This window comes from Centropristis striata, chromosome 16, assembly GCF_030273125.1.
Source record: "Centropristis striata isolate RG_2023a ecotype Rhode Island chromosome 16, C.striata_1.0, whole genome shotgun sequence".
Taxonomy (NCBI): domain Eukaryota; kingdom Metazoa; phylum Chordata; class Actinopteri; order Perciformes; family Serranidae; genus Centropristis; species Centropristis striata.
Genome location: NC_081532.1, coordinates 32809488 through 32818866, shown reverse-complemented (window position 1 = coordinate 32818866; position 9379 = coordinate 32809488). Strand labels below are relative to the sequence as shown.

The 9379-nt window shown below is 33.3% G+C and overlaps 1 protein-coding gene across 2 annotated transcripts; it reads right to left on the bottom strand.

Annotated features, from left to right (window-relative positions):
* Window positions 1–601: 601 nt before the first annotated feature.
* LOC131988573 (uncharacterized) lies at window positions 602–8877 on the bottom strand. 2 transcript variants are annotated; one of them, XM_059353714.1, is made up of 15 exons: window positions 8781–8877; window positions 8452–8556; window positions 7717–7821; window positions 7328–7408; window positions 6895–6951; window positions 5757–5858; window positions 4982–5083; window positions 4312–4416; window positions 3931–4047; window positions 3593–3694; window positions 3118–3187; window positions 2762–2814; window positions 1990–2049; window positions 1378–1433; window positions 602–1257 (listed from the first exon to the last, which is right to left on the bottom strand). In XM_059353714.1, coding segments are annotated over exons 1-15 (1152 nt in total). In that variant the 5' UTR covers window positions 8816–8877; the 3' UTR covers window positions 602–1255. The 2 variants fall into 2 exon arrangements, with proteins under 2 accessions (XP_059209697.1, XP_059209699.1); XM_059353716.1 differs by having other exon boundaries at window positions 3931–4032.
* Window positions 8878–9379: the final 502 nt, after the last annotated feature.

Sequence of the window (9379 nt, the reverse complement as noted above, 5' to 3'; positions counted from 1 at the left end):
AAAGGGTAGTAAATTTGAGTGGGCCCAGTTATGGTTCCTGTCAACTAGTTATATTACCACAACTAGTCCACTAAACTTACGTTACTGAAAGGCAGCCTAGCTGTCAGAGGTTTTAGTCCTAAAAGAATCGTTGACTCATCACTGGTCCGCTCCATGGCTGCTGGCCGTCCCAGGAGATTAACGGTCATAGCAACAGTAACTAAGGGGCGGGGCTTTTTCCAACGGTCATATTTAGTAAAAACAATTAAAGGGATTGATTTTGTGAATTTACAGTCATGGATGGGTTTTTACATTTTCATCAACTCAGATTAAATAAACAGATGTTGAAGAGATAAAGTCCACCGTTAGCTGGTACAGTAACAGTGTCATTCTATAGAAACTCTTAATAATCTGATGGTCATAAAAACACTTTAACAACAAGACATTATGATGGAAATGAGAGCTGGGTCGATTTCAAAAAGGGAACCTCAGAGTGTGTGAGTAACAAGATGTTATTAAAGTTATTAAACAGTTTTTCCTTCGTTCTGTGTGTGTCTGTTAATGGAGGAATCAAAGGACACAAATGGACACAACAGATGCAGAAACACTTGATTTTATTCTCAACAGAATAATCCAACAGAGGTTTTAGAAGCATTTTGAGCGTAAGAAATGAAGAGCTGGGATAAAGAGGACTTTAAATCAGGGTGGGCTTTAAAGTGCAGGTACAAACACTGACTGAGAGAAGACTTTAAACAGAAACTCTTCATTAACTTTGAACTGGACAGTCTGAGAGCTGCACAGAGAATTTCACAGTGTGGTCATGTAGACTTTTATCAGATAAATACATTTAAATATAACTATAACTATGAATATTGGCATAACTGTAAATTTGAGACATTCAAACTTCAGTAAGACACAGACTATCAAAAAAACGATTGATGAAATAACATAAATAAGCCTATTTGTCAAAGAACATTCTTTCAGACAGCATAGAAAAAGATTTCAGTCATTTTGGGCTTTTTTTATTTTATTTTTTGGACTATTTTGGCTGATTATTATTTTTTATTTTTACATCGTTGAAAACTGTATCTGAAGCTGCTGTGACGACTGAACTTCCCCACTGAGGGATAAATAAAATATTTTCTGGTATTATTAAATCATCTAAACATTATGTATGTTTCAACAATGAGTTGAAGCAGCAGCAGGCAGGTTGATAGAGAGTTGAAGCTTCTGATGGAAGACTCATTAATGTTTCAGTTCCACTGCATTTTTCTTTTCCTGAAAAAAAGAAAGACAATTAAGATTTATGCTGCAGTAGAAGTGGGCAATATGGATTAAAAAATGTGTCATTATGTGTCATTATATATCAGAGGGAATGTAAGTGGATGTTTGACTCACAGGGAAAAATCTCCTTCGCATGTCTCCATTTTCTCTTTGCAGCATCATGTTGCTGCCTGCAGAAAGTAATAATCACTGTTAAGATGCTACTTTGTGGGTATAAATAATCATTACAATCCATAACAACTTCATTGTAAATATAAAAAAATGTGCAAAATAAAGCAAAATGGTTTTTTTTATATGTAACTGAGAGGTAAAGGAGTTTATTATTGCTTCAAACTAACTAGAGAGTTTAACAATTTAACAAGTTAATGTTTCTCACTCTCTCTACATGTGTGTTAAATGTTCATGATACAGTCATTTTTACGTTGGTATGTTGGTGTTTGGATATCAGGGGCTAATTATAAAACTTATATGCCTGAAGAAATACTTGCCTTACAGTTTATATGCATTAAAATCACTTTATCTGTTTACTCATTCAACGGCCTTATTTTACCTGCCACTGACTCAAAAAGCAATAAAGAACAGAAATAGCTTCACCACAAATACATATAGTAACGAAGAATCAAGAGCCATACACAATAATTAATTGTGAACATGTTAAATTACATAATAATTACTTTCCATTATCAGACAAAATATCAGTGCAATTTAGTGCAAATAAAAGTTTACCTGGGAGAGAGGTCAGTTTTCATTGACACGGCGGAGTCAGAGGACTCAACACTGTCCTCACTGTTTGTAGTGGACAGAAGAGAAGTTACATGATAACATCCAGCCACAGAAACTCTAACCCAGGGGTCTCAAACTCAAATTATCTGGGGGCCGCTGGAGGCAGTATCAAAATGACCAGAAACAGACACAAAATTACAAAAAAAAGACACAAAATGACCAAAAAGACACAAAATTATTACAAAAAGACACAAAATTACAAAAAAAAGACACAAAATCACAAAAAAAAGACACAGAATTACCAAAGAGACACAAAATTATTAAAAAAAGACACAAAATATTTTTTTTAAAATACGCAAAACTATTTTTAAAAAGTCACAAAATTACCCAAAAAAGTAATTAAAGGGACCTTCCACACACAACACGGTATTGTGCCATTCATATAAAACTCACATTAAACTTTCATATCAAGGTGGGGGCCACAAAATATCGTCACAAGGACCACAATTGGCCCGCGGGCCGCGAGTTTGAGACCCATGATCTAAGGAGTCTTTAAAAGTTCCAACTGAATTATTTATTTCCTCTTCTTAAAGCAGTGAAGCCTACTGCTCACTTTAACATGAATTATTATTGGATTATTTCAAGGGACAGGCCCTATTATGTTATTGTTAATCATCAAGAAAAGTGTCTGTCAGTCAATGCTGAAAAAGTTTTAATGTTGACAGATGAATCAATATATTTGAGAATGTTTCTGAGGTGAACAGATCAGACTCACCTGGTCCTCTGAGGATCTGGAGGAACCTCCTGCTCCACATTTCTCTGTCCAGCCTGCAGAAAGTTCATCAGGATGAAATAAACATTTAAAGCAACAGGGTTTCAGATATGATAGCAGTGTGTGGAATCAGGGAAACAGGTTATGCATGGAATGGGAGAATAATTATTATTAAATTAATAAAGAATAATGGGATTATTATAAGGCTGTATCTGCCCTAATATAATATTTGTAGTTGTTTTGATATCTCTGGACCTGTCAATCCAGATACAGAAAATATAAATATAACTATGCTGAAATTATGATGAGCAATATATTTAGAAAAAGAAAGTGTGAAATATTAGACAGATTAGACTCACTTGATCGTCTGAAGACTCGACCAAATCATCTGCAACATCTAGATCCTTCAATAAGGAAGAAATGTCCGACCTGCAGTCAATGATAAACACACTAATGATGATTCCTCATCACTATGAAAATAAACAGTGAAAGCAAAAGCTTCACTTCAACATTAATTATTATTCAGTTATTACAAAGGTGCAAAGGCCCTAAAATTGAAAATTGATTTCACAGACTTCAGTGTCTGTTTGTAAACAATGAAATAAAATGGTTGTAATTATTTATAATATAATAATAAAATATTCAGCTAAGAAAACTGTTTTGATGTGCGGTAATCTCTCGTCTTCACAGGTCACATATATATAATATATATACATATATATAATAGACTCCTGTTAACTAACGTAGATACTAAAAAGTAACACAATAATGACCTTATATAATCAGACTTGTGTTCAATGAATTCAGCTCAGTTCAATGTTAATAAAAACGTACCTGAGAGAGGACAGGCTTCCTTTGAAATAAGTTAAGTCGTCTTTTGACTTATCACTCCTGAAGGAAACACCAGAGTCACAGGACCTCACACTGTCCACACTCCTTGTGGTCACGAGAGAAAAAACACCAGGCAGGAAATTAGTTTATAACATAGAGACACAGAAACTATCAGGCAAGACTCAGAAAAAAATTCCACTGAGTGATATTTCTTCTCTTTTTAAAATAATTTCTTAACATAGATACTACAAAGTTAGAAAAGAATGACTTTATTTAATCAGACTTGTGTTTGTGCAGAATATTGTGAATGCAGCTGCATTTTAATGTTAACATAAACATACCTTAGTGAGGAGTGTTTTCCTTTGGAATCAGAGACGCATTTTTTTGACCCATCACTCCTGAAGGACACACCAGAGTCATAGGACCTCACACTGTCCTCTCTCCTTGTTGTGGACAAACTGATTTAGTAAAACAAAATGTTAAAAAATTAAAACATAGAAATTAATAAATGTTTTCATTTTTTAAATTAAAATAATTAACTGTGCATACTTATTATATTCAAACAGATCCTTACTCATCTTAAAATAGTGGAAATGTTAGTGATATAGCACGATTAATACAGCCAGTTTTGCTGACTAGTATCCTAAGTTATGTATTAAAAAAACAGACTTGAAAACAGACTGCAAAATATTAGTTACATCTTAATGCTGATAAAAGATTACCTGAAAGAGATTAGAAGTTCTTCCATCTGCTCCATGCGTCCCATTAAAAAATCAATCTTGGTGGAAACATCAGAATCAGAGGACTCTCCAGTTTCCTTCATCTTTCTAGAAGACAAGAGACACAAACAACTGCTGGATACACAGAAACTATCAAGATTCAGAAAAATTCAGTTAAAGTTGATTCTGTTTCCACTGAATAATCTTTATCCTCTTTATAAAACATGAATTATTATTAGAATTATTCCAGGATAAATTCAGAGTGACAAACGTCCAGCCTGCAGTTAATGATAAATATACTATGAAAATAAACATTAAAAGCAAAAGCTTCAACATGAATTTTTATCATATTATTATAAAGGTGCAAAAGGTCCTAAAACTTGCAATGATTTAAATTTTTTAGAAAAGAAAATTGATTTTACAGACTTCAGTGTGGAAACAATCCAATTAAATGAGTGTAAATGATTATACATTAATCATTTAATGTACTCTCAGCTAATAAAACAGGATTTTATCCCAGATATGTGCATTAATTTCTTGTCTTCAAAATTCATGCAGCAATATACGACATAGACAGTAAAACTACAATGTTAAAGGTAACACAATAATGGCTTTACATAATCAGACTTATGCATGTGCAAAATGGCAATGAATGCAGCTGCATTAAACTTACATGAGAGAGGGCTGTCTTTGTTTCAAATCAATGACGTCGTCTCTTGACTCATCACTCCTGAAGGAAACATCGAAGTCATCGGACCTCACAGTGTTCACACTCCTGGAAGTGGACAAGAGAGAAAAACCACCAGGGTGGGACGTCACACAGAAACTGCTGGATACACCAAAATGTCTGTATAGAATATACAGTATGCACAGTATGTATAGAATGTATATACATTAGTGTGGATAGAATGCATAGTATGTTGAATTATGTATTGTATGTGTATAATGTGTGCACAGTATGAATACCATGTGTGTTCATGATGTATAGTATGTATGGAATGTGTCTACACTGTGTATCATATGGTCGTATGTGTATACAGTCTGTATCATACGTATAATATGACACACTAATGATGCTACCTCATCACTATGAAAATAAACAGTAAAAGCAAAAGTTTCACTTCAACATGAATAATTATTAAATTATTATAAAGGTGCAAAGGCCCTAAAATTGAAAATTGATTTCACAGACTTCAGTGTCTGTTTGTAAACAATGAAATAAAATGATTGTAATTATTTATAATAATAAAATGATCAGCTAAGAAAACTGTTTAGATGTGCGGTAATCTCTCGTCTTCACAGGTCACATATATATATAATATATATACATATATATAATAGACTCTTGTTAACTAACGTAGATACTAAAAAGTAACACAATAATGACTTTATGTAATAAGACTTGTGTTCAATGAATTCAGCTCAGTTCAATGTTAATAAAAACGTACCTGAGAGAGGACAGGCTTCCTTTGAAATAAGGTAAGCTGTCTTTTGATTGATTACTCCTGAAGGAAACACCAGAGTCACAGGACCTCACACTGTCCACACTCCTTGTGGTCACGAGAGAAAAAACACCAGGAAGGAAATTAGTTTATAACATAGAGACACAGAAACTATCTTCTTCTCTTTTTAAAATAATTTCTTAACAGAGATACTACAAAGTTAGAAAATAATGACTTTATTTAATCAGACTTGTGTTTGTGCAGAACATCAGTGAATGCAGCTGCATTTTAATGTTAACATAAACATACCTGAGAGAGGAGTGTTTTCCTTTGGAATCAGAGACGCATTTTTTTGACCCATCACTCCTGAAGGACAGTCTGTATCATATGTATAATATGTGTGTATACTACGTATAATGTGTTAACAGTGTGTATGATATGTGTGGTATGTGTAGTATGTGTATACAGTATGTGCAGTACGTGTGCACAGTATGAGCAGTATGTGTGTACAGTATGTATAGTATGTGTTTAAAGTGTGTATAGTATGTGTTTACAGTATGTATAGTATGTGTTTAAAGTGTGTATAGTATGTGTTTACAGTATGTATAATGTGTGTACAGTATATAAAGTAAGTGTATTATGTGTAGTATGTGTTTACAGTATGTATAATGTGTGTACAGTATATAAAGTAAGTGTATTATGTGTAGTATGTGTTTACAGTATGTATAATGTGTGTACAGTATATATAGTATGTGTATTATGTGTAGTATGTGTTTACAGTATGTATAATGTGTGTACAGTATATAAAGTAAGTGTATTATGTGTAGTATGTGTTTACAGTATGTGTAGCATGTGTGGTATGTGTAGTATGTGTAGTATGTGTTTATAGTATGTGTAGTATGTGTATTATGTGTTTATAGTATGTATAGTATGAGTGTACAGTATGTATAGTATGTGTAGTATATGTTAACAGTATGTGTAGTACTTATATAATGTGTATAAAGTATGTAGAGTATGTGTAGTTAGTGTCTACAGTATGTCTTAAGCTCTGTGTGTGTGATAGTATGAGTGGCATATGATCCCATTCATTTACATTGTTAAAAAAGAAGAAGTCATGAAAAGCGTAATGCTAATAAAATCTTACCTGAGAGAGGAGTGTCTTTGTTTGAAATCAGCAGGGGATTTTTTTGATCCATCAACCCTGGAGGAAAAAGTCAAAGGACGTCACACTGTCCTCAAGACAGAAAAAGCACCATTGTGGAAATTAGATCATAATATAAAAAGATTAAAAGCAAAAGCTTGACTTTAACATGAATTATTATTCAATTATTATAAAGGTGCAAAATACCCTATATTAAAACTTAAATTATTTGACATCTCCAGAAAAATAAAAATAGATTTTCAGACTTCAGTGTGAAATAAAATGAGTGTAAATATTCAGAGGGAGACATGCTTTCATGTGCAGTAATTTCTTGTTTTTTACCTGTGTTTGTGCAAAATATCAATGAATGCAGCTGCATTTTTGGTGCCAATAAAAGCTTTTATACGTATACATTTTAATCTTAACATAAACTTGCCTGAGAGAGGAGTGTTTTCTTTTGAAATCTGTGACGTATTTTTTTGAATCACTCCTGATGGACACACTGGAGTCAGAGGACCTGAAGAAAAAAAGACAACATCAGGCTTCACTTCAACATCGCTTTCCTAACTTAATAAAACAAAATGTAAAAAATGAAACATAGTAATTAATTAATTAATTAATTATTTATTTATTGTTATTATTATTAGAATAAGAAACTGTGCAGAATAATTTCACCTAACTAATGTTTGTGATATCACACGATTAATTCAGCGAATTGTGCTGTCTAACATCCTCAGTGATATTTTAGAAAAATCAGTGTTTGTGTTTGTTAAAAATATCAGTGAATACGGTTACATATTACATAAAACTTACATAAAAACTTACTTGAGAGAAGACAGAAATTCTTGCAACTGTTCCAGGCTGTCCATGAAAGAGTCAATCTTGGTGGAAACATCAGAATCAGAGGAATCTCCACTTTCCTTCTCCTGTCTAGGAAAAAATACAGACCAGGTGGATGTTAGATTATAACATCCAGCCACAGAAACTGCTGAATACACAGAAACTATCAAGAAGATTCAGAAAAAGTTGATTCTGTTTCCACTTAATCATTTTTTCTCCTCTTTATAAAATAATGTCTCCCTATTTTTCAATTTAAGGTGAGTTATTATTAGAAATATTCCAGGATAAATTGAGAGGGATAAATGTCTGACCTGCAGTAAATAATAAACACACTAATGATGCTACCTCATCACTATGAAAATAAACATTAAAAGCAAGAGCTTTACTTCCACAGGAATTATTATAAAAGGTACAAAGGCCCTTATGATGCATTCATTTTGATTTCTCAGAAAAATAAATTCATTTTTCAGTGTTTCAGTGTGGACAGAATCAAATTATATTAGATTTATATTTTAATAACATATTATGTTTAACTAAGAACAGGACTTTAAACCAGAGATACGCGGTCATTTCTTGTCTTCACAGCAGCAATAAACTACATAGATACAAAACCTACATTTTTTTTATAAAGTAACGCAAAAATGACTTTATATAATCCGACTTGTGTTTGTGCAGAATATCAGTGAATGCAGCTGCAATTTAGTGCAAATCAAAGATTACCTGAGAGACGACAGAAATTCTTCCAACTGTTTGATGCAGTCATTTAAAGATTCAATCCTGGTGGAAACATCTGACTCAGAGGACTCTCCTCTTTCCTTACTATTTCTAGTTAACAAGAGAGAAAAACCACCAGAGTGGAAGTTAGATTATAACATCCAGCCACAGAAACTGCTGGATACACAGAAACAAATAGGACAGGTGACGCCATGGTGACTACGTCCGTTATGCTGAATAACAGCTGATCCAGTTATTTGAGTCAGTATCGGCCCAATATCCAGTTAGTTAAACTTAAAATACTAAAGTTATAAAGCAACATGACAATAACTTACACTGGGTCTGTCTGGTTCTGTCTGGGTCCTGACATACTGAGTCCTGGACAGTCTGGTCTCTGCTGCAGTAGTATTATAATACCTTTAGATGGTGAGAAACAAACTGCGACACAGGTAAATGAGAGGCCAAAGGTAAAGCTGCTGAAACTCAGCCCTCTGAACTGTTGGCAGAGATGGCTCAGAGCCAGGAGGAAACAACAGGGAGAATAAGAAACTATTTAGACTTACATATTGTAAAGGGGTTTCTTTTTGGTTGTTTTCTTTTTCTGTTTTCCTTGTTGAGATTAGATGAATAATACAAAAACATGTTACAATAACTTTAGATGTCCAAAGTCTGAAAAGTCCTACAGGTAGCAGATATTTACAGCAACAGGAAGAATAAGAAACAATTAACATTTACTACAAAAATATTCTGACTTCTTGTTGCTGTATAAAAATACAATGAGATGAGTTGAAGTTTATAAAACCAGTTACGATACCTTGAGACGGTGAAAAACAAACTGCGACACAGGTGAAGAGAGGACAAAGTGAAGGTAATAAACTGCTGAAACCACAACCCTCTGACCTGAACGACTTGGCTGACACTTCAGAGATATTCA

Coding starts and splice junctions, on each gene's coding strand:
- LOC131988573 (XM_059353714.1), bottom strand. CDS start 8,815: ATGTCAGGACCCAGACAGAACCAGACAGACCCAGT. Junction 8,557..8,780: donor CAGAACCAGACAGACCCAGT/GTAAGTTATTGT, acceptor CTTGTTAACTAG/AAATAGTAAGGAAAGAGGAG. Junction 6,952..7,327: donor AGAAAACACTCCTCTCTCAG/GCAAGTTTATGT, acceptor TTTTTCCTCCAG/GGTTGATGGATCAAAAAAAT.